The 25503-nt window shown below is 42.5% G+C and overlaps 1 protein-coding gene across 1 annotated transcript; it reads right to left on the reverse strand.

Annotated features, from left to right (window-relative positions):
- Positions 1–16577: 16577 nt before the first annotated feature.
- LOC109908892 (uncharacterized) lies at positions 16578–20930 on the reverse strand. Its single transcript, XM_020507659.2, has 7 exons — positions 20674–20930; positions 19927–20050; positions 19528–19703; positions 19238–19383; positions 18921–19089; positions 18677–18795; positions 16578–18282 (listed from the first exon to the last, which is right to left on the reverse strand). Exons 1-7 carry the CDS (start codon positions 20726–20728, stop codon positions 17323–17325), a joined length of 1749 nt encoding a protein of 582 aa, XP_020363248.1. The 5' UTR covers positions 20729–20930; the 3' UTR covers positions 16578–17322.
- Positions 20931–25503: the final 4573 nt, after the last annotated feature.

Raw genomic sequence — 25503 nt, forward strand, 5'->3', positions numbered from 1 at the left:
TAAAATGTACTAAATGTAATAAAATACTGTCACAAGCCTAAATACAATACCGCACAATGTTAAAGTGGAATTCTGCCCCCCCCCTCCCCCCCAAAGAAAAATAATACAAAATGTAAAGCTGAAGTTTCTTGAGTCAATAAGTATTCAACCCCGTTGTTATGGCGACCCTAAATAAGTGCAGGAGTAAACATTTGCTTAACGAGCCACGAGATAAGTTGCACGGTGTCACACCCTGATCTGTTTGAACTGTCTTGTAGTTACCTCCATCCCCCTCCAGGTGTCGCCCATTTCCCCCATCTTCCACTGTGCATTTATACCTGTGTTTTATGTTTGTCTATTGCCAGTTTGTCTTGTCTCCTCAGGCTTACCAGCAGTTTTCCCGCACTACTGGTTTTCATCTCTAGTCCCTGTTTTCTAGTTTTCTGGGTTTTGACCATTTTCCCTGCCCTGACCCTCAGCCTGAGCCTGCCTGCTGTTCTGTACCTTGTGACACTGCCCTGGATTACTGACCTCTGCCTACCCCTTGACCTGTCGTTTGCCTGAACCCCTGTTTTTGTAAAACGTAAACTGTCTGCATCTGGGTCTTATCCTGGGGGCTAACTCTGTGGTCAATAATAGCTTTTAACATGATTTTTGAATGACTACCTCATCTCTGTACACCAAACATACAATTATCTGTAAGGTCCCTCAGTCAGGCAGTGCAATTCAAACACTGATTCAACTGCAAAGACCAGGGAGGTTTTCTAATGCCTCGTATTGAAGGGTACTTACTGGTAGATGGTTTTAAAAAAAGAAAGACATTGAACGTCCCTTTGACCATGGTGACGTTATTAAATTACACTTTGGATGGTGTGTCAACACACCCAGCCACTACGAAGACACAGGCCTCCTTCCTAACACAGTTGCCAGAAAGTAAGTAAACGGCTTTAAAACAGTTGCAGAGTTTAATGTCTGTGATTGGAGAAAACTGAGGATCAAAAACATTGTAGTTACTCCACAATACTAACTTAATTGCAGTGCTGGAAAAAGTACCCAATTGTCATACTTGAGTAAAAGTAAAAGTGAAAAGACTCCCAGTAAAATAATAGAGTATGAGTCTAAAAGTGTTTCGTTTTAAATATACTTAAGTATCAAAAGTAAAAGCATAAATAATTTCAAATTCCTTATATTCAGCAAACCAGACGGCACAATTTTCTTGTTTTTACATTTACGGATAGACAGGGGCACGCTACAGCACTCAGACATCATTTCCAATCAAAGCATTTGTTTTTAGTGAGTCCGGTAGATCAGAGGCAGTAGGCATGACCAGCGATGTTCTCTTGATAAGTGAGTGAATGGGTGCATTTTTCTGTCCTGCTAAGCATTCAAAAGCACACAAAAAATATATGGAGTAAAAAATACATTTATTTTTTTGAATGTAATGGAGTAAAAGTTGTCAAAAAATATAAATAGTAAAGTAAAGTACAGATACCCAAACAAACTACTTAGGTAGTACTTTAAAGTATTGTTACCTAAGTACTTCACACCACTGCCTAATTGACAGAGTGAAAATAAGGAAGCCTATACAGAATAAACACATTCCAAAACATGTATCCTGTTTGCAACAAGGCACTAAAGTAATACTGCAAAAAATGTGGCAAAGCAATTCACTTTTTGTCCTCAATACAATGTGCAAATCCAATACAACACATTACTGAGTGCCACTCTCCATATTTTCAAGCATAGTGGTGGCTGCATCATGTTATGGGTATGCTTGTAATTGTTAAGGACTGGGGAGTTTTTCAGGATAAAAAAAGAAACATAATGGAGCTAAGCATGCAAAATCTTAGAGGAAAACCTGGTTGTGTCTTCATTTTTGTCAGAAACTGGGAGAATAATTCACCTTTCAGCAGGACAATAACCTAAAACAGGAGGCCAAATCTACACTGGAGTTGCTTACCAAGAAGCTAGTGAAAGTTCCTCAATGACCGAGTTACAGTTTTGACATGAATGATCAACTACCAATTTGACAGAGCATGAAGAATTTTGAATTGGCAAATCTTTCACAATCCAGTTGTTGAAAGCTCTTAGAGGATTACCCAGAAAGAGTCACAACTGAAATTGCTGACTCAGTGGTGTGAATACTTATGTAAATGAGATACTTCTGTATTACATTTGCAATACATTTGTAAAAACAAATTGTCCTAAAAACACGTTTTCACTTGGTCATTACGAGGTATTGTGTGTAGATGAGTCGAGAGAGGAAAACATATGTCCTCACTTTTGAATTCAGACTGTAACACAACCAAATGTGGAACTAGTCAAGGGTCATGTATACTTTCTCAAGGCACTGAATATCTCCTGGGCACTGAATGGGCTCGGGGCTTTGTGTGTAATCTATATTTGTGTGTCTTTTGTGGTTGACGGGAACCAGTTTATTGAAATCATTCATTACACGGCCTCGGTTTCGTGTGTCTTTCAACCCACCTTTCTCCATTATTATTGTATGTCATACTTATCACATTGTCTTACCAAAACGTCTCCTTCCTGGTGTGAGGTAAAATCACTACTCGCCCTTACTGGCAGCCGTGCCTATCTTACCCAGAAATGAGCCAGAAGAGGAAATGCTCCGATGATTAGCATGTAGCCTAAGAGTCTTCCTGAGGGGGAACCGTTACCTCATTCCCAAGCTCGTCTCTTCACCCTTTCCATCCCTTTTCTTTCTATATCTATCCTCCCACTGTGCTCTACTGAGCAGCTCTTATTAGCAGAGGCAGCTGTGGTTGCCAAGGAGAATACAGCTCCACCAAGGCAATAAAACACGAAAGACTATGAATTCATTTTCAACTCTTTCCAATGGTGTTGTGCAATGATTACTCAATCATTTGGGCCATGCTCAAGGAAGGATGTGATGATCACACAGCATTGGGGATCATTCGCGAAAGCTTCATGGGTTCGGTGAGTCGGGGTTGGTGACACAAAGGTTCCGCGGAGACAACACAGACAGGACAAAAAAAAAGACAGGAAGTTAACGGAGAGAGGACTTTTGGGTTGAATTGTTTGGGTACAAATAAAAAATACTTTAAAAAAAACACGTGTATGAAAAGTATCTGAGAACCCCAAAATACATGTGTGTAGGTGGTCAGCATAGGAACTTGGTAATGAGGGGTTAAAGCCCTCTCCTCTTTGGGAAAACCTTCATACATTACAGGGGTATGAGGGTTGTCTCTCCTTTCTCCCCTTTGTGAGCTTAAAAGGAAATACAGGTATGTGGAAACTCCCACTAGCCCAGGCCTACGCCAATGTAATGCTTCAACTGTGTGGAGCGCAGTGAACAAGTGCACACTTCAGGACGAAGGAGATATTATTGAGATGCAACAATGGAAATTCCGACATCAAATCACAGATGCACAACGTGCAGTATCACAGTCAGCCAGCAGGTGTCTCCCTTACCTGGACTGTGAGTAAGGTGGCAGATACACCGCTGTGTGTCAAGCCTACCATTGAAGCCTCTTGTCAACGGAGTGTGAAATTAACAAACCCCAATGCTGCTCTACCCTTAAGACAAATAGTATATGCGAAGAGGTTGTCACTATGTTAAGGGAATACATGCATGGGGAATTTTCAAGGCACGCTGTAATGTTCAAATTATTGCAGGCAAGGTGTTTCTGGCCTGAGTCTGAAGGCTACTCACAGCTCTAAGATGGCTGCAATGTTTTTGCCATGTCAATACCTCTGTTTCAGTGTTGAATTTGTGGTACTCCATTTATTTTTAATTTTTAAATGTGACGTTTTTAAATGACCGCTAAAAGTGACCTGAACTTTTAGAGTAAGATAATGAATGCCAGATGGCATTGCTTACCCGTTCACACATTGTCCCAAGTACGAGAGTGAAAGAGAGGACACAGAGGAGAAGGGAGAGAGAATGTCTGAATGTGGTGCTGAATAAAGAGAGTGAGGATCAGGTGATTAAAATGTCACATGCTAAAAGAATAAACGGCTAAAAGGATAACGATGGACCAGTTCCCAGGGGGATCCTAGCTGCGAAGGAGCTGGGAACGTATTGAAATACACATGACAAAACATTAGAGTCAATTCCCTGGTCCAAACATCTAAGGACAAGGGTTTAATAAAGGACACATGTGCCAAACGCAAATCAAGTGATTGACAGAACATTCAAGAAAAGGAGAAGAGAGGAGAGGAGCGAGAGAGGGGGACATCCAAAATGAAAGCCTGGCAATTCAGCGATGGAGAAGAAAAATCTAAGCCATTAGCTTCTACTAAAGGAACATAATGGTTCAAATATTGACTGTGGTGTGTGTTTACTTCCTATACTACAGTATGTGGCCTAAAGTGCCCAGTATATTCAACTTTATTTCTGCTACACTTAAAACTTTAAGTGCGTTGTTTTCTGATACTGTTGGATACTGTTGGTGATTTACTGCTTTTGAGTTGTCAACTCCACAAATGTTTAGTAATACCTGTAGAGTAGCGGAGAGAAGTTCCACAGGACACGTCTTTGCACTTTTACTGAGCGATTCAGATTGTTGGCTAATTGTTCTTTTACCGCTCGAGCACGGAAGTTTGAACTCTGTTGGCCAGGTTTCCGGGATTACACAGCCATTAGTTGAGCTGCTGCTATTGTGTCTGTCACACATTAGCATTGAAAGCTACTCAAACATAAACAGGTACATAAACAGGTACATAAACAGGTACATAAACAGGTACATAAACAGGTACATAAACACTTAGCTGCCGTCAGCTGATGTAACTCTTCATGTAAAAGTCAACCGGGGAAACATTGAGGGACTCCTGGGATGTACAGTGAGTCAACACAGTGAGTGAAGTGTAACTCAGAGTGCGTATTCAAGTCCTTCCCCATCTAGAGTTGTTGATGTGGAGATAATACATTTGTTGGGTGGTTAATGTACTGCCTGTCCAGTGTTTCTCCTCTCAGACCCTGATGGGAGCTACGAAGATGGTGGTGTTTGGGTGTCAATTTGCTGGTCTTCCCAGTCAACTAATTCCGACCAGATTTAAATGAGACTGGGGTGTGTGTGTGTGTGTGTGTGCGTGCTCAGCATTTAGCAAATTATTGATTTACCCATTCATCTTCAGACAGCTCGTTCTAAATCAATAAGAAAGCAGTTGAAGATTTGGGTGGTCAGGAAAAAATTATCTGTGACCTTAAATTGACCTTGTGATCGGTAGTGTGTGAGTAAACAAAAATGGACTGTTACTAACTGTAACTTTAACCTCCTCCACAAGATTGTTTGGCTCTGACCATCTCCACGAGCATTTCACGACCATGTTGGATTTACCATATCCTCTCTCTCTCTCTCTCTCTCTCTTGAGCATCACTCTCTCTCTCTCTCTCTCTCTCTCTCTAGAGCATCACTGAAAGACAATTGCTTACGTGAATGTGTTGACAACCAGCTTACTAATGGGGATGGTTATGGTGGTAAATCGTTCCTCTACAGAACAGCACTCCCTCTTGTGTGAGCGTTTGTGTGAGAGCTGTGTTGTTTATTAAATGACCTGATGTGTGTGTCCACAGGACGGTAGACCTAAAGAAGTCTCCCCCTCCCTTCTCCATCAGCGGCTGTATGAAGTTGAGGAACTGCGTCACACAGGAGAACATCTCTGTTGACTACAGTCTCTCGCTTTCTGTCTCTCGCACTCTCTTGCTCGCCGGTATTGATCTGACCGTCGTCGTGTGTTTGAACATAAAACGGTGTCTCTGTGAATATACTGCAGTACGCCTCTGTAGAGGGGGCAGCAGTAGCCTTGAGGTTAGAGAAGCGGGCCAGCGACCGGAGGATTTGCCGGTTCAAATCCCAGGGCTGACGGGGAGGGAGCTGGTAACAAGAGGGTTTCTTTCTGGCATCAATATCTCAGGTGCCACCTACCGCTAATGATCCCATGGAACTTAACCCCCTAACTCTTTATATGGTTCCTGCGCTACGGTTGCCCTGTGCTCCAGCCTCTCTAGCCATGTGCACATATATCAAGGGGTTGGATTTTTTAAAAAGCTGATTACAAATGTTTGTCTCGTGTGGACCAATAAAGTTGACCTTGGACTTACAGAGCATAACCTTTGTGGGACGCTTGAGTGTGGCACTGTAGGCTGATGCAGAGTAACGGAGGAGGGTGTGTTTTAAAGCATGACCCCCTGGTACGCTCACATAAGACGGAGCATACCAGTTATCTCGATGTTCCTAATGCTCTCTCTCTCTCTCTCTCTCTCTCTCTCTCTCTCTCATATCTCACCACACAAACCTCAAACAACCCACTCTCTCTTCACGGCCTACGCGAAGCAGAGTTAATACAAAACAGGGAGTTTGGAGCACTTTGGAGCACATACCACATTTTGTTTCCGTCGCAATACTATACTACTATTCCACCGTCACGCTTTGTCCTCTTTGGATTAACCCCCCCCCCCCACAAAACAAATGTGTGGGTTCGGGTGTCTCTATCGATAGTGGGAAGACATGTAGAAGTGTGAGACTAAGGGGTTGGTTGTGGAGGAAAGAGTGATGATGACGAAAAAAGAGAATGGCGCCTTAGCTGCTCGTCAACAGGTTAACCACAGAAAGTCGCACATCTCCTTTCTTATAAACTGGAGGTGACATTCCTCTGAAGTCTCCTATCAGGTCGGTTTGATCGTTTATGCATCATTCTTTGCCTTTGTTTTTCCCACGTACCTGTCTCTCGGATATGCGTTTCCATACCCAGTCCTGGTATTTGGAATCAAGCTTATTCGTTAAGGACAGTTAACACTCATTTGTAAATGCATGTGTGACTGTGTGTGGGTAAAGCAATTAACATGTTGAGGATATTTCTTTGAAGTCTCGGCTCCTTGTGTTGTTGAAATGTGTTTTGCAAATATTTCCCTCTCTGATATTAACTGGCTATCTTCCTCTAAGATCTTTTGGCCTGTCCCCTCTGTGTGACAGAACAGAGATCGACTGGCTCAGAACATGTGCAGAACTTCATGGAACACTGGATCTATATGAGTGACGATCGGTGTCCGTGTAGTCACAGTAGGCAGATCCTCAGTTTGCTCTGACGAAGGAGACGGTCTCTGATCTACAGCAACTTCTGAGTGGAAAATACTGCACGACGTGTCACCAGTGCATTTCCATATTCTTGGCCTATCCCGATCCCACATGATATATTTTCATCCGCGTTCATCCGCAATCAGGAAACCTGAGAGAGGTGTGGTGGGAGTTTCGAACAACCTCATAAGATATTGAAAAGAAAATTGTAATTTTTTTGTTTTGTTCTTAATCTGTGGTTGAGCTCGTGTTGGAGCGATATCCCTGTGATGGTGAGAGTTTAATAAGGCGGTGTTTACCATCACAGGTGACACTGCATATATCAGGTAATCTGAGGAGGAGATTTAAAAAAATAATAATCTCTGCTCCCTTTTAGAGCAGACAAGAGTTCCTCGCTCTCGTGGCTCCTGTGCAGGTCACAGATAGCCCTGGTGGTTTAAATATAGGTCCTACGGTTCTCAGTATGTGGGACAAAATAAGAGAGAAATGATTCCATGTGTTTGATACATGTGAAATGACAGTCAATATTCGGCATGTGAAGACTACATTGATTCTGATAATGTCAAGTGTCTTTTTTTGGGGGGGGGGGTAATGCTCTTGATTTTTGTGAGAAAGTGCAAATACCTTTACAATATTCAGATCTTTTCTATTTCAATAAAACTAGGTTATAATGTGTAAATGGTATTGCATGAAACTGTATGTTGGTTAATGAATACAGCTGGAGTTGTCTGTTTATCATTTGATATGGTGTTCCCCTGATAAAAAAAACTTTCTGAGTAGTGTTAGAGACTGAAAGAGGAAGTGGCTATCTATTTTGGCCCCCCTCTAACCGCCAATCTAGTTTAGAATCTAGTTTGGGAAACCACAAATCTAGCTAAGAATTTCCCCAGTATCAATATTGGCCCAGGGTCGTCCCAGTTTGGCCGTGGTAGGCCGTCAATGTGAATAAGAATTTGTTCTTAACTGACTTGCCTAGTTAATTTATTTGTATGATTAACCCCATTCACATATTGTTTGTCTGTTGAACTGTATGTCTGTTTAACCCCATTCACACTGTATGTCTGTTTAACCCCATTCACACTGTATGTCTGTTTAACCCCATTCACATACTGTATGTCTGTTTAACCCCATTCACATACTGTATGTCTGTTTAACCCCATTCACACTGTATGTCTGTTTAACCCCATTCACATACTGTATGTCTGTTTAACCCCATTCACACTGTATGTCTGTTTAACCCCATTCACATACTGTATGTCTGTTTAACCCCATTCACATACTGTATGTCTGTTTAACCCCATTCACACTGTATGTCTGTTTAACCCCATTCACACTGTATGTCTGTTTAACCCCATTCACATACGGTATGTCTGTTTAACCCCATTCACACTGTATGTCTTTTTAACCCCATTCACATACTGTATGTCTGTTAACCCCATTCACATACTGTCTGTCTGTTTAACCCCATTCACACTGTATGTCTGTTTAACCCCATTCACACACTGTATGTCTGTTTAACCCCCTTCACATACTGTATGTCTGTTTTACCCCATTCACACACTGTATGTCTATTAAACCCCATTCACACTGTATGTCTGTTTAACCCCATTCACACTGTATGTCTGTTTAACCCCATTCACACACTGTATGTCTGTTTAACCCCCTTCACATACTGTATGTCTGTTTAACCCCCTTCACATACTGTATGTCTGTTTAACCCCCTTCACATACTGTATGTCTGTTTTACCCCATTCACATACTGTATGTCTGTTTAACCCCCTTCTCATACTGTATGTCTGTTTAACCCCCTTCACATACTGTATGTCTGTTTAACCCCCTTCTCATACTGTATGTCTGTTTAACCCCCTTCACATACTGTATGTCTGTTTTACCCCATTCACACACTGTATGTCTGTTTAACCCCCTTCACACACTGTATGTCTGTTTAACCCCCTTCACATACTGTATGTCTGTTTAACCCCATTCACACACTGTATGTCTGTTTAACCCCCTTCACACACTGTATGTCTGTTTAACCCCCTTCACATACTGTATGTCTGTTTAACCCCATTCACACACTGTATGTCTGTTTAACCCCATTCACATACTGTCTGTCTGTTTAACCCCATTCACATACTGTATGTCTGTTTAACCCCATTCACATACTGTATGTCTGTTTAACCCCATTCACATACTGTCTGTCTGTTTAACCCCATTCACATACTGTCTGTCTGTTTAACCCCATTCACATACTGTCTGTCTGTTTAACCCCATTCACATACTGTATGTCTGTTTAACCCCATTCACATACTGTATGTCTGTTTAACCCCATTCACATACTGTATGTCTGTTTAACCCCATTCACATACTGTATGTCTGTTTAACCCCATTCACATACTGTATGTCTGTTTAACCCCATTCACATACTGTATGTCTGTTAAACCCCATTCACATACTGTATGTCTGTTTAACCCCATTCACACACTGTATGTCTGTTTTACCCCATTCACATACTGTATATCTGTTTTAACTGTTTTAACTATTGTGTGAGTAATCGCTCTCTTCCATCAGTCCTATTAGCCAACGTGCAATCATTGGATAACAAAATGGATGAGCTCCGATCAAGACTATCCTATCAACGGGCCATGAAAAACTGTGATATCTTATTTTTCACCGAGTTGTGGCTGAATGACTACATGGATAACATACAGCTGTCTGGGTTTTTGGGCCATCAGCAAGACAGAACAGATGCCTCCGGTAAGATAAGGGGTGGCAGTCTGTGACTATTTGTAAATAACAGCTGGTGCACGAAGTCAGAGGGAAAAAAACTCTATACCACCTACACTCTCCCTCGCCTAAGCTCTCCCTCGCCCTGCATTTGGCAAATCTGACCATAACTCCATTCTCCTAATTCCTTCTTATAAGCAAATGCTAAAGCAGGAAGTACCAGTGACTCGCTCAATAAGGAAATGGTCAGATGACGCAGATGCTAAGCTAAAGGACCATTTTCTGGCACAGACTGGAATCTGTTCTGGGATTCTTCCGCCACTAGCTTCATTAATAAGTGCATCGATGACGTCATCCCCACAGTGACCATACCAAAACCAGAAGCCATGGATTACAGACAACATTCGCGCTGAGCTAAAGGGTAGAGCTGCCGCTTTCAAGGAGCAGACTCTAACCCAGACGCTTATAAGAAATCATGCTAACAGCAGAGTCTGTAATGCCAAATACGTTTCAAGCAGACCACAATTGCAAATAAAATACAGTTTCTTCACTCTAGTTAACCCTGAGGAGTCACTTACAGCAGTCACTGACAATGTCAACTGTTGTTGACAAGGTGATGTGCGGCAGGACGAAAACAAGGGGTTGAGCTGCTTTTCAAAACGGCAGACAGCTGTTGCCTGCAGGCTGCTGCTGGTTGGTGGGTTTGAGCAGGAGATTTGAACAGGAGGCGGAAAGCCCTCTTTCTGACACCCCTTCACCCATTTCAACTGACAAGAAGCGTTTCACCACAAGTGAAACAAGTGTGGGAGGATAAGGAGAGAAACAGTTCTGACTTGGTAGACGGGGTGGATTATAATGACAACGCAGAGACGATCATTGATCACACACACACACACACACACACTATAAGAAGCCAACACTGTGTGCACCATAAATGAGAGGGCTCTTTCTAATGGGTGGTTTATAGGTCAATTATTACTAATAACTGCAGCTACTGAAAGCCCGAACAGAGTGTCGTTTGGCATGTAGTCCACTGACCTTAGCTGTTCTATTTTGTCTTGTGGTCATTTCTGAGGAAGGATCTGAAATGTGTATATATTCATCTCAGTATGGAAAGATCATACACACGGTGTGTGAATGGGGTTAAACAGACAGACAGTATGTGAATGGGGTTAAACAGACATATAGTATGTGAATGGGGTTAAACAGACATACAGTATGTGAATGGGGTTAAACAGACATACAGTATGTGAATGGGGTTAAACAGACATGAAGTATGTGAATGGGGTTAAACAGACTTACAGTGTGTGAATGGGGTAAAACAGACAGACAGTATGTGAATGGGGTTAAACAGACATACAGTGTGTGAATGGGGTAAAACAGACAGACAGTATGTGAATGGGGTAAAACAGACAGACAGTGTGTGAATGGGGTTAAACAGACAGACAGTATGTGAATGGGGTTAAACAGACATACAGTATGTGAATGGGGTTAAACAGACTTCAGTATGTGAATGGGGTTAAACAGACATACAGTATGTGAATGGGGTTAAACAGACTTACAGTTCAACAGACATACAGTATGTGAATGGGGTTCAACAGACAGACAGTATGTGAATGGGGTTAAACAGACAGACAGTATGTGAATGGGGTTAAACAGACAGACAATATGTGAATGGGGTTAAACAGACTTACAGTTCAACAGATATACAGTATGTGAATGGGGTTAAACAGACTTACAGTTCAACAGACAGACAGTATGTGAATGGGGTTAAACAGACAGACAGTATGTGAATGGGTTTAAACAGACATACAGTATGTGAATGGGGTTAAACAGACTTGCAGTTCAACAGACAGACAGTATGTGAATGGGGTTAAACAGACAGACAGTATGTGAATGGGGTTAAACAGACTTACAGTTCAACAGACATACAGTGTGTGAATGGGGTTAAACAGACAGACAGTATGTGAATGGGGTTAAAAAGACAGACAGTATGTGAATGGGGTAAAACAGACAGACAGTGTGTGAATGGGGTTAGACAGACAGACAGTATGTGAATGGGGTTAAACAGAATTACAGTTCAACAGACATACAGTATGTGAATGGGGTTAAACAGACAGACAGTATGTGAATGTTGTTAAACAGACAGATATTATGTGAATGGGGTTAAACAGACAGACAGTGTGTGAATGGGGTAAAACAGACAGACAGTATGTGAATGGGGTTAAACAGACATACATTGTGTGAATGGGGTAAAACAGACAGACAGTATGTGAATGGGGTTAAACAGACTTACCGTGTGTGAATGGGGTAAAACAGACAGACAGTATGTGAATAGGGTTAAACAGACATACAGTATGTGAATGGGGTTAAACAGACATACAGTATGTGAATGGGGTTAAACAGACTTACAGTTCAACAGACATACAGTATGTGAATGTGGTTAAACAGACATACAGTATGTGATTGGGGTTAAACAGACATACAGTATGTGAATGGGGTTAAACAGACATACAGTATGTGAATGGGGTTAAACAGACTTACAGTTCAACAGAAATACAGTATGTGAATGGGGTTAAACAGACAGACAGTATGTGAATGGGGTTAAACAGACATACAGTATGTGAATGGGGTTAAACAGACAGACAGTATGTGAATGGGGTTAGACAGACTTACAGTATGTGAATGGGGTTAAACAGACTTACAGTTCAACAGACATACAGTATGTGAATGGGGTTAAACAGACTTTCAGTTCAACAGACATACAGTATGTGAATGGGGTTAAACAGACATACAGTATGTGAATGGGGTTAAACAGACATACAGTATGTGAATGGGGTTAAACAGACATACAGTATGTGAATGGGGTTAAACAGACTTGCAGTTCAACAGACAGACAGTATGTGAATGGGGTTAAACAGACAGACAGTATGTGAATGGGGTTAAACAGACAGACAGTATGTGAATGGGGTTAAACAGACAGACAGTATGTGAATGGGGTTAAACAGACATACAGTATGTGAATGGGGTTAAACAGACATACAGTATGTGAATGGGGTTAAACAGACTTGCAGTTCAACAGACAGACAGTATGTGAATGGGGTTAAACAGACAGACAGTATGTGAATGGGGTTAAACAGACAGACAGTATGTGAATGGGGTTAAACAGACAGACAGTATGTGAATGGGGTTAAACAGACTTACAGTTCAACAGACATACAGTGTGTGAATGGGGTTAAACAGACAGACAGTATGTGAATGGGGTTAAAAAGACAGACAGTATGTGAATGGGGTAAAACAGACAGACAGTGTGTGAATGGGGTTAGACAGACAGACAGTATGTGAATGGGGTTAAACAGAATTACAGTTCAACAGACATACAGTATGTGAATGGGGTTAAACAGACAGACAGTATGTGAATGTTGTTAAACAGACAGATATTATGTGAATGGGGTTAAACAGACAGACAGTGTGTGAATGGGGTAAAACAGACAGACAGTATGTGAATGGGGTTAAACAGACATACATTGTGTGAATGGGGTAAAACAGACAGACAGTATGTGAATGGGGTTAAACAGACTTACCGTGTGTGAATGGGGTAAAACAGACAGACAGTATGTGAATAGGGTTAAACAGACATACAGTATGTGAATGGGGTTAAACAGACATACAGTATGTGAATGGGGTTAAACAGACTTACAGTTCAACAGACATACAGTATGTGAATGTGGTTAAACAGACATACAGTATGTGATTGGGGTTAAACAGACATACAGTATGTGAATGGGGTTAAACAGACATACAGTATGTGAATGGGGTTAAACAGACTTACAGTTCAACAGACATACAGTATGTGAATGGGGTTAAACAGACAGACAGTATGTGAATGGGGTTAAACAGACATACAGTATGTGAATGGGGTTAAACAGACAGACAGTATGTGAATGGGGTTAGACAGACTTACAGTATGTGAATGGGGTTAAACAGACTTACAGTTCAACAGACATACAGTATGTGAATGGGGTTAAACAGACTTTCAGTTCAACAGACATACAGTATGTGAATGGGGTTAAACAGACATACAGTATGTGAATGGGGTTAAACAGACATACAGTATGTGAATGGGGTTAAACAGACATACAGTATGTGAATGGGGTTATACAGACTTGCAGTTCAACAGACAGACAGTATGTGAATGGGGTTAAACAGACAGACAGTATGTGAATGGGGTTAAACAGACAGACAGTATGTGAATGGGGTTAAACAGACAGACAGTATGTGAATGGGGTTAAACAGACATACAGTATGTGAATGGGGTTAAACAGACAGACAGTATGTGAATGGGGTTAAATAGACAGACAGTATGTGAATGGGGTTAAACAGACAGACAGTATGTGAATGGGGTTAAACAGACAGACAGTATGTGAATGGGGTTAAACAGACATACAGTATGTGAATGGGGTTAAACAGACATACAGTATGTGAATGGGGTTAAACAGACAGACAGTATGTGAATGGGGTTAAACAGACAGACAGTATGTGAATGGGGTTAAACAGACAGACAGTATGTGAATGGGGTTAAACAGACAGACAGTATGTGAATGGGGTTAAACAGACAGACAGTATGTGAATGGGGTTAAACAGACATACAGTATGTGAATGGGGTTAAACAGACAGACAGTATGTGAATGGGGTTAGACAGACTTACAGTATGTGAATGGGGTTAAACAGACTTACAGTTCAACAGACATACAGTATGTGAATGGGGTTAAACAGACAGACAGTATGGGAATGGGGTTAAACAGACAGACAGTATGTGAATGTTGTTAAACAGACAGACAGTATGTGAATGGGGTTCAACAGACAGACAGTATGTGAATAGGGTTAAACAGACAGACAGTATGTGAATGGGGTTAAACAGACAGACAGTATGTGAATGGGGTTAAACAGACAGACAGTATGTGAATGGGGTTAAACAGAAGGACAGTATGTGAATGTGGTTAAACAGACATACAGTATGTGAATGGGGTTAAACAGACATACAGTATGTGAATGGGGTTAAACAGACATACAGTATGTGAATGGGGTTAAACAGACATACAGTATGTGAATGGGGTTAAACAGACAGACAGTATGTGAATGGGGTTAAACAGACATACAGTATGTGAATGGGGTTAAACAGACATACAGTATGTGAATGGGGTTAAACAGACATACAGTATGCGAATGGGGTTAAACAGACATACAGTATGTGAATGGGGTTAAACAGACTTACAGTTCAACAGACATACAGTATGTGAATGGGGTTAAACAGACATACAGTATGTGAATGGGGTTAAACAGACATACAGTATATGAATGGGGTTAAACAGACATACAGTATGTGAATGGGGTTAAACAGACATACAGTATGTGAATGGGGTTAAACAGACATACAGTATGTGAATGGGGTTAAACAGACAGACAGTATGTGAATGGGGTTAAACAGACAGACAGTATGTGAATGGGGTTAAACAGACATACAGTATGTGAATGGGGTTAAACAGACAGACAGTATGTGAATGGGGTTAGACAGACTTACAGTATGTGAATGGGGTTAAACAGACTTACAGTTCAACAGACATACAGTATGTGAATGGGGTTAAACAGACAGACAGTATGGGAATGGGGTTAAACAGACAGACAGTATGTGAATGTTGTTAAACAGACAGACAGTATGTGAATGGGGTTCAACAGACAGACAGTATGTGAATAGGGTTAAACAGACAGACAGTATGTGAATGGGGTTAAACAGACAGACAGTATGTGAATGGGGTTAAACAGACAGACAGTATGTGAATGGGGTTAAACAGAAGGACAGTATGTGAATGTGGTTAAACAGACATACAGTATGTGAATGGGGTTAAACAGACATACAGTATGTGAATGGGGTTAAACAGACATACAGTATGTGAATGGGGTTAAACAGACATACAGTATGTGAATGGGGTTAAACAGACAGACAGTATGTGAATGGGGTTAAACAGACATACAGTATGTGAATGGGGTTAAACAGACATACAGTATGTGAATGGGGTTAAACAGACATACAGTATGTGAATGGGGTTAAACAGACATACAGTATGTGAATGGGGTTAAACAGACTTACAGTTCAACAGACATACTGTATGTGAATGGGGTTAAACAGACATACAGTATGTGAATGGGGTTAAACAGACATACAGTATATGAATGGGGTTAAACAGACATACAGTATGTGAATGGGGTTAAACAGACATACAGTATGTGAATGGGGTTAAACAGACATACAGTATGTGAATGGGGTTAAACAGACTTACAGTTCAACAGACATACAGTATGTGAATGGGGTTAAACAGACTTACAGTTCAACAGACATACAGTATGTGAATGGGGTTAAACAGACATACAGTATGTGAATGGGGTTAAACAGACATACAGTATGTGAATGGGGTTAAACAGACATACAGTATGTGAATGGGGTTAAACAGACAGACAGTATGTGAATGGGGTTAAACAGACAGACAGTATGTGAATGGGGTTAAATAGACAGACAGTATGTGAATGGGGTTAAACAGACAGACAGTATGTGAATGGGGTTAAATAGACATACAGTATGTGAATTGGGTTAAACAGACATACAGTATGTGAATGGGGTTAAACAGGTGTGTGAATGGGTTTAAACAGACAGACAGTATGTGAATTGGTTTAAACAGACAGACAGTATGTGAATGGGGTTAAACAGGTATGTGAATGGGTTTAAACAGACATATAGCAAATAAAATAACATTTAGGGGCTCTCCAAAATAACATTTTATTTGTCACACGCACCGAATACAACAGGTATAGGTAGACCTTACAGTGAAATGCTTACTGACAAGCCCTTAACCAACAATGCAGTTTTAAGAAAAAAGTGTTCAAGAAAGTGTTTCCTAAAATGACTACTAAAAATGACATTTTTAAATGAAGGTGAAAAAAAGTATACAAATAAAAAATAATTAAAGGAGCAACAATAAAATAACAGTAGCGACGCTAAATACAGGGTGTACCAGTTAGTCTGGGTAATTAAGGTAATATGGACATGTAGGTAGAGTTCGCGGAGAGAACAGTCAATGACTAGAGTAGTTGGAGTCTTTGGCAATTTTTTGGGCCTTCCTCTGTCACGCATAGAAGTCCTGGATGGCAGGAAGCTTGGCCCCAGTGGTATACTGGGCCATATGCTCTACCCTCTGTAGTGCCTTGCGGTCGGAGACCGAGCAGTTTCCATACCCGGCGGTAATGCAACCAGTCAGGATGCTCTCGATAGTGCAGCTGTAGATCTTTTTAATTAAGGATCTGAGGACCGGTGCCAAAAGGCTCCAAAAATACTTAAATAGACACAAATAGAATTAGGATTGCTGATCTTTTCAGTTAGGAAAAGGAGTGTTTACTTGAAATTACATAAAAAGGGTTTGTAGACATATTGCATGACTCCCCGCAGTCTAGAGTGCTAAACAAACCCTTGTGTGTGTCTCACAGTGTCCTCCGTTTGTGGACCTTGTCAATCAAATATCACTTCCAAATCACCAAGAGAAGGAGGCATAGTGTTCATGCTGCAGTTCAGTCCTCCCTCCGCTAGGGGCAACTCTGATAAAGCTGCCAGGAGCGGGAAGGATTCCCCTATGCATGTAGGCAGGTAGGAAAAGGTTACTGAGTCCTCCAAGTTTACCACTGTGTCTATGTGGAGATTGTTATTTTTATAACTAGAGCTTGTAGATTCCATCTCACACATGTCTCCTGTGAGATTGCTGCAGTTTAGCTGCTCCTCTGTCAAACTAAACAGGGGTACAGACTGTCCATCAACACTCCTCTCATTGTGTCTTCTTGTCTGGCACCAAACACATTGGCTTGCCCCTAAACAAACGCATGCCCCGTGACCAGACCTGTATCCCACAACAGGATCAGCCATAACTGTTTCACATGAGATTTGTTGAAAACTCTGCTCTGTCTCAACAACATGGGCATCCACCGAAGAGGGACTCTGGCTCTGGTAGCCACGCCCTGTGACCATTACCATCTCAGGCAAGATTCCACAGTCGTCCCCCTGTAGACTCCCAGCACACCCTAACTGGCAGCTCAGCCCCACCCCACTGTCCTCTTTCAGGTCGATGTCGGTGTTCGTTTTCCCATCCAGCAGGGGTGGCTCTCCAGTTCCCCTCCTGCTGCTGATGGCACTCTCTGGTGCTCCCAGGCTTCCACAGCCACTGTCCTCTTGCTTTGCCGGACTCCCTCCGTTTCCATTCCCAGAAATGTGTGATTCGGTGCAGGCCCCACTGTCCAGACCCGCTCTTCTGTCCTCTCCTTCTTCCTGCTCTCCCTTGCCTGCTGTAGTTGTCCTCTCGTCAGCCAACCAGACCATGGCATCAGTTCTGGCGGTGTTCATGAACCAGCCTTTGTCTGTGACTATCTCCACTGGGTCGTCTCCCACACAGAGAGGCTGCCAGCCGCTGCCTGAGGATTTCTGAGGTAAAAAAAGGACAAAAAAAAGGAAGTGATTGATAACAGGAAATAGAATGACAGTAGGCCCTTAGTTTTTATTAAGATCAACAGGGTAAACAGACAGTTTATATGAAGACTTATTAAAAGCCTGGGTGTTTTCCATCTGTGGAGTTGCAGGAAATTAATATACTGTATGTGGTAGAACAAAGCACCACTGAACTTCTCTACTGAGCCATTCACTTTGTGTTCGTATTCTTATATTTGATTATTGTGATTATTTCGTATTGTTGTTTGATTATAGAGAAGGAACCTGCAAGTAAACATTTAGCTGAAGTGTCCTTTCCCTCAAGTGTCTTTTCCCAGAAGTGATAGACATATTCAGTTCTGCATGAGTGAAACTGTTGAAAGGAACTTACCAGTGCAACAGGTATTTTCTCAGGGCGCCTCAGGAAGTAGCAAAGGCAAAGGGACAGGATGACCAGGACCCCCATCACACTTAGGATGGAGAAGGACACCACAGCAAGGATATACCACTCTGATGAGAAACAGAGCATGTTTTTAGCCGCATGACTTTGAGGCAGTTTGGCCGGGGTGTATGACACATCAAAATGTCGAGCCATATATGGCCATGTAGGGCTGTGTAGTCTGAGTTGTATTTACCTTGTTCCGGCAGCAGGAGGCACTGTTCAGGGGAGAGCTCACTGGTGAATTCTCCTCCGTTGCCTGCGACTTTGAGGCTGACACAGTACTCCTGTCCCCAGTCAAGAGATGCAAACTGAACCTCTGCCTTATCCTCGTCGTCTTCGTCCTTCAAATGCCGGATGACGGTCTGCAAACCAATAAATGAAAAAGGTCAGTCAATACAGTAACTGGAACAGATGAACTAGGATGAACCGCACGTCATAATAAATGCTATTACATTAGAAGTACTGTTACTGGTATGTTTTAAGTGTGATCTGTGTTTTACTGTCCTTTACCTTGTGGCCCTGACCTTTTCCCTGTAGGTAGATAGTGTAAGTCAGGCCAAATGGGAAGATCTTTTTAAGTAATGGCTTCCTGTGAACACGGACTGTTACTGAGCTGGAGGTGGCCAACAGCGTACTGGAAGGATGCTGCAGTTTACCTGGGAGAACAGGGGTAGAGGAGAAAGGTAAGCAATGGACGAGCTTTTGGCAGTGTGTCACTATAAGCTAGGAAGAAATGAGCACATTTCCGAACGCAATACCTATTCTACTCGGCCACTAAAACGTCGCTGTGCTTGACTTACTTTCTCTGGGGTTGAACTTCTTTGACCGTGACCATGCAGAAATGTTGTTCTCGGTGACCAGTTGGACCCGGACCTTGTAGACCATGAAGAAGTCATCGATAAGGTAGGACAGGTCACAATATGTCAGCTGGGTCCTGTCACAGCTGGTCACGTTGGTCCAATTAATATTGCCATACCTGAGGAAAGACACATGAACGTAGCTAGATTAACCTTATTTTTTAATTTTTTTATTCAGATATGAGGAGAAGGTGGCATGGAGGAATGATTGAAAAGGAGAAAGGGGATTGTGCGGATCGGGAGGACTCTAAGATGGATGCAGGCTGAAGTGAGGTAGCTAAGTGACACGTCTGAGAATGAAAGGATGAGTGAATTAGTCGGAGGTAAGGAGTATGGGTATACCTGGCCATCTGCACCTGGTACTGAGCCAGTGGCGGGGCCCCTTCAGGGGGGTCCCAGAGCAACGTCACCTCCCCGTCCCATATGTCCACCATCAGATTGACTGGCATCATCAGTAGGTCTTCACCTGTCACAGTTAAAACATTCCAAATGTTATTAAGGAATATCCAGGCATATTTTTTTAATGAGATTTTGAAAGTACAAACAAATTTATAGGAAGACCGGGTGTACAGAAGAGCAATAAGTTGTTGGCGTGTTTCCCAAAAAGGACAGAGTTTCATCAGGGGTTTTCTAAACCAGTTTCGCTATGAAAGGTCGCAATGTGTTTATTATTAGTACATCATCAAATTAGAACTACATCACAGGATGCCAATTGAACGACACATTTTCTCTGTTGACTCAAAGTTGAACTAGGTTAACATTGACTAATAATTGAATTATCAATCCCAATCAGAGGTCGTTGTTCACGTAAATGGGCATTTACACGTTTAAAATCGAAGTGTGTCCAGAAACATGTTCCATTTTGATAGACAGGACACGTACACACTGGAAATAATGTACATCATGCTGCCTCAAGCACTCTTGAAAGCCAGACTAAGATGTACATTTCAAAGTGCAATATTAAAGTGGAGACATGTTTTTAAATATATAAATGCTGCATGTGTAATGTTCTTACATTTAGAGAGTCTATTAAGAGAACGAGACAGCCTTAATCAGCCATTTAAAATACCTGGTAAAATCTTTCATTACCTGACACACAGTCTGAGATGACCAGGAGAATGGAAATCCAAAAGGTCCAATCCATTTCCAAAGTATTTTTTGGGTTCTCAGATAACCAGGGTCATACTACTGTAGATGATGTCAGCACACGTCTGGCGTCCCTCATCAGCTCAGCCTTCTCTCTGACTACAGGAGACGGGAAGGCTCAGTTGGACTCCTACGTTATGATCGGAGAGGCTTTACTCAAGCTCCAGTTAATAGTTGACATGATCTGTGTGACGGTGTGTTTTATTTCCCCTTATGACCTCCCAGCTCTCTCTCGCTCTCGCTCAGCTGACAACGGGCTTCCTGTTCTGACTGTAGCACGGCACTTCCCTCCTCTCGCTCTTCGCCCCCCTTTCTGATTTGTTTCTCCCTTCCTCCTTTCTGACAGCCACCTCTCTTTCCATCTCCCCTCATAGAACAAGGGGGTTTTAATCACTGCTTGGGACGTGTCATCCATTTGTACGATGGATATTTATTGCAGAGATTGTCATTTGCTCATATTTATCTGATGGATAAATGAGTGTGTGGGTCTGTGTGTGTGTGTGTTTGTTTGCGTGTGTGCGTGTGTGTTTCACTTGTCGTACTATTGTTTTAACATAACGTAGGGGTTCAAATGGGGTCCTAAACTGGAAATAAAAATGTTGCAGTATGTCTCAATGTTCAATTCATGTGCAAAATGTTTTTTCGTTTTTTTTAGCGAGTGAATGTCGCGCACCCAGTTGATTTCTCAATCACTGGAATAACCGAATAACCGATTCAGAAAGGAACTAAAAAATATGTTTTCTTGTTTAGTAGCATACTGATGCCACATGGCTTGGGGATAGAAGCTGTTCAGGGTCCTGTTGGTTTCACACTTGGTGCACTGGTACCGCTTGCCATGTGGTAGCAGAGAGAATCGTCAATGGCTTTTGTGGCCGGAGTCTTTGACAATTTTTGGGGCCTTCCTCTTACACTGCCTTGTAAAGAGATCCTGGACAGCAGGGAACTCAACCCCAATGATGAACTGCACCGTACACAGCACCTTGCGGTTAGATGCCGAGCAGTCTTAGATTCATTCTTTTAGATTAGTGTGTGTTGTTGTGAATTGTTAGATCCTACTGCACAGTTTTTAAAATAATTTTTATTTATTTAACCTTTATTTAACTAGGCAAGTCAGTTAAGAACAAATTCTTATGTACAATGACGGCCTACCCCGGCCAAACCCTAACCGGACGACGCTGGGCCAATTGTGCAGCGCCCTATGGGACTCCCAATCACAGCTGGTTGTGATACAGCCTGGAATCGAACCAGGGTCTGTAGTGACACCTCCAGCACTGAGATGCAGTGCCTTAGGCCACTGTGTCACTCGGGAGCTAGGAACACAAGCATTTCACTACACCTGCAACAACATCTGCTAAATATGTGTATGGACCCATGACAAATCTTCTCCAGGATCTAGTAGAAGGAGGTGTTCAGTCCCAGGGTCCAGGAGGCTGGTGATGAACTTGGAGGGGACTATTGTATTGAATTCTGCATTGTAGCCGATGAACAACCTTCTTACATTGTTTTTATTTTGTTCAGGTGGGAGAGGGCAGTGTGGAATGCAATAGAGATTGCATCATCTGTGGATATGTTGCAGTGGTATGTGAATTGGAGTGGGCCACGGGGTTTAGGATTATTGTGAGCCATGACTTGAGCCATGACCAGACTTGTAAATCATTTCATGGCTATAGATCTAAGTGCTTTGAGGCGATTCTCATTTAGGCAGGTTACCTTGGCGTTCTTGGGCACGGGTACTACGGTGGTCTGCTTGAAACAAGTTTGTGTTACAGACCGGGTCAGGGATAGTTTGAAAATGTCAGTGAAGACACCCACCAGTTGGTCAGCGCATGCTCTGAGTATGCATCCTGGTATTCCGTCTGGACCCGCGGTCTTGCGAATGTTAACCTGTTTAAAGGTCTTATTCGCATCGGCTACAGAGAGCGAGATCACACAGGCTATCGTCAGAGAGAGGATGCGAGGTCTGAGTTTTCTGACAATGTACAGAAGAGAGAAACTGCTTTCTCAGAATCAAAAGCATGACTAGAAAACAGAAGTGATAAGGGTGAGCATGTGGAAACTGAAATCCCCTGACGGGCCCAAAGAATTTCCTTGTTCGAAGAAGTAGAACCCTAATGGTGTGAAACTAAACATTGTGAGCATTTTGGTGTATGACTCTGCATGCAGCCGTGTTGTTGGGGTGATGAGTGGGTAGGTCTAGGGACAGTTTGGGCCCCTTGAGGGGACACAGCTCCAAGAGCGGACAAATTGTCCAAAAAACCCACACTGATTTTAACATGTTCAAATGCATCAGGTACAGTTTTATTGCATAAGGGCCCCACCATGTGGGCTTAGGGAATACTACACCCCCTGAGAGAGTGTGTAATCAACCCAAGTAGCAACTCTCAAATCGCTTTCAATGGAAATGCACAGAACTGTGGTCGGAGAGGGCATGACTGGCCAAACAGGCTTGTTGAGACTCGACGAGACTCATTTGGTGCATAAAGAAACACACTGCTTTCCCAATACTGAAAATACAAAAAAGCGTTGTTTTGTAATAATGTTTATTACAAGAAAAAAGGATACAATTAACGATGAATTCAACCTGAAACTCATTGGCCTTGCCTAATGTTCTGTGATGTAAAAGAACACCATTTCGTTGAGTGCACACTGTGCACCCCCCTACACATTTATATTACATATGTGGATGTTCGGGTCCACTGGTAACAAAAGCGTGGAAAAGAGTGTGTGTGAAAACAATTCAACATTTCACAAAAATATTTGCTGTGTGCCTTCACTCTGTCTTCCTCCTCCCTGGGCCTGCTGTTTCAACATAGCACCAAGAACCTGTCTGTCTCCCTGCCTGTCTCTCACTTTTCTCGCACTCTTTACCAACAGCTGCACCATTGAGAGCATCTTGACTGGCTGCATAAAATCAAAATCAATGTATTGGTCACATACACATATTTAGCAGATGTTGTTGCAGGTGTAGTGAAATGCTTGTGCTCCTAGCTCCCGAGTGGCACAGTGGTCTAAGGCACTGCATCTCAGTGCTGGAGGTGTCACTACAGACCCTGGTTCGATTCCAGGCTGTATCACAACCGGCTGTGATTGGGGGTCCCATGGGGCGCTGCACAATTGGCCCAGCGTCGTCCGGGTTAGGGTTTGGCGGGGCTAGGCTGTCATTGTACATAAACATGTGTTCTTCATTGACTTGCATTGTTAAATAAAGGTAAAACAAAAAACTGTGCAGTAGGATGTAACAATTCACAACCAATCTAAGACTGCTTGGCATCTAACCGCAAGGTCCTGTGTACGGTGCAGTTCCTCATTGGGGTTGGCAAGCGGTACCAGTGCACCAAGTGTGAAACCAACAGGACCCTGAACAGCTTCTATCCCCAAGCCATAAGACTACTAAACAAGACTCCTTAATGGCTAAAGAAATGGTTACCCGGACTACCAGCATTGACCCTTTTTTTCCACTAACTCTCTTGCACTGACTATGTTCATGTAACAGGGTTATATTGGTGATTCCCCTTGCCACTTTATTGTTAAGCCAATGGGTTTTTGGTTTGAGTTTGTCTTGCCTTCACCTACTCAACATGGCATCTTATTGGCTGGTTTGCGTAGCTTGCTTACGAGGGGGGATGTTCCAGTTAGAATCGTCCCAGTGAACAAGCACCAAACCAGCGGTAAGTTGTTGGTTGCAAAGCACTGTACATCAAAAGTGATTTTTATACTCTCAAGTGATGATTTAAATGTACAATTTATATCAAATTGTTTATAAATGTTATTCGAACATCACACATAAGATGCAGTGGTTTTTGGAGAATATTTGTTGTGCATTTTGTTGTAAAGAATTCCCGCCAGTACTAGCTAGCAACTTACAGTGTCTGGTGGGGGGGGGGTTCATATATTTTGTACAGTGCGTGAGTGCAGAGTTGGATGGTGAGACGTGCATTGCATGACGTGCAATTTTGTGCCGTTCCTATCAGAATAGATCTACATGACTGGTGCTACATGTTGGAGTTCCGTGTCGATGACTGATTGTACACAACGCAAGACGAGTACTGTTACATTCACACACTGGACTCTACCCACACACACACACACATACATACACTGACACCCTAACACACACACACACACACTACATACACACACACACAACACATAAAGCGCACACATGCATACTGATGCCACACACATACACACAAACACACACACACACGCACACTTTCACAGTCACCATATACGCTGCTGCAACTGCATATTATCTCCAGTAGCAAGTAGCAGTAGCACTAGAAACCAGATAACCAGGGTCATACTACTGTAGATGATGTCAGCACACGTCTGGCGTCCCTCATCAGCTCAGCCTTCTCTCTGACTACAGGAGACGGGAAGGCTCAGTTGGACTCCTACGTTATGATCGGAGAGGCTTTACTCAAGCTCCAGTTAATAGTTGACATGATCTGTGTGACGGTGTGTTTTATTTCCCCTTATGACCTCCCAGCTCTCTCTCGCTCTCGCTCAGCTGACAACGGGCTTCCTGTTCTGACTGTAGCACGGCACTTCCCTCCTCTCGCTCTTCGCCCCCCTTTCTGATTTGTTTCTCCCTTCCTCCTTTCTGACAGCCACCTCTCTTTCCATCTCCCCTCATAGAACAAGGGGGTTTTAATCACTGCTTGGGACGTGTCATCCATTTGTACGATGGATATTTATTGCAGAGATTGTCATTTGCTCATATTTATCTGATGGATAAATGAGTGTGTGGGTCTGTGTGTGTGTGTGTTTGTT

This window comes from Oncorhynchus kisutch, linkage group LG18 (genome assembly GCF_002021735.2).
Source record: "Oncorhynchus kisutch isolate 150728-3 linkage group LG18, Okis_V2, whole genome shotgun sequence".
In the NCBI taxonomy this organism is placed as follows: Eukaryota; Metazoa; Chordata; class Actinopteri; order Salmoniformes; family Salmonidae; genus Oncorhynchus; species Oncorhynchus kisutch.

Coding starts and splice junctions, on each gene's coding strand:
- LOC109908892 (XM_020507659.2), bottom strand. CDS start 20,728: ATGGATTGGACCTTTTGGATTTCCATTCTCCTGGTCATCTCAGACTGT. Junction 19,090..19,237: donor GAAAAGGTCAGGGCCACAAG/GTAAAGGACAGT, acceptor ATTGGTTTGCAG/ACCGTCATCCGGCATTTGAA. Junction 18,796..18,920: donor CCTCCTGCTGCCGGAACAAG/GTAAATACAACT, acceptor GTTTCTCATCAG/AGTGGTATATCCTTGCTGTG.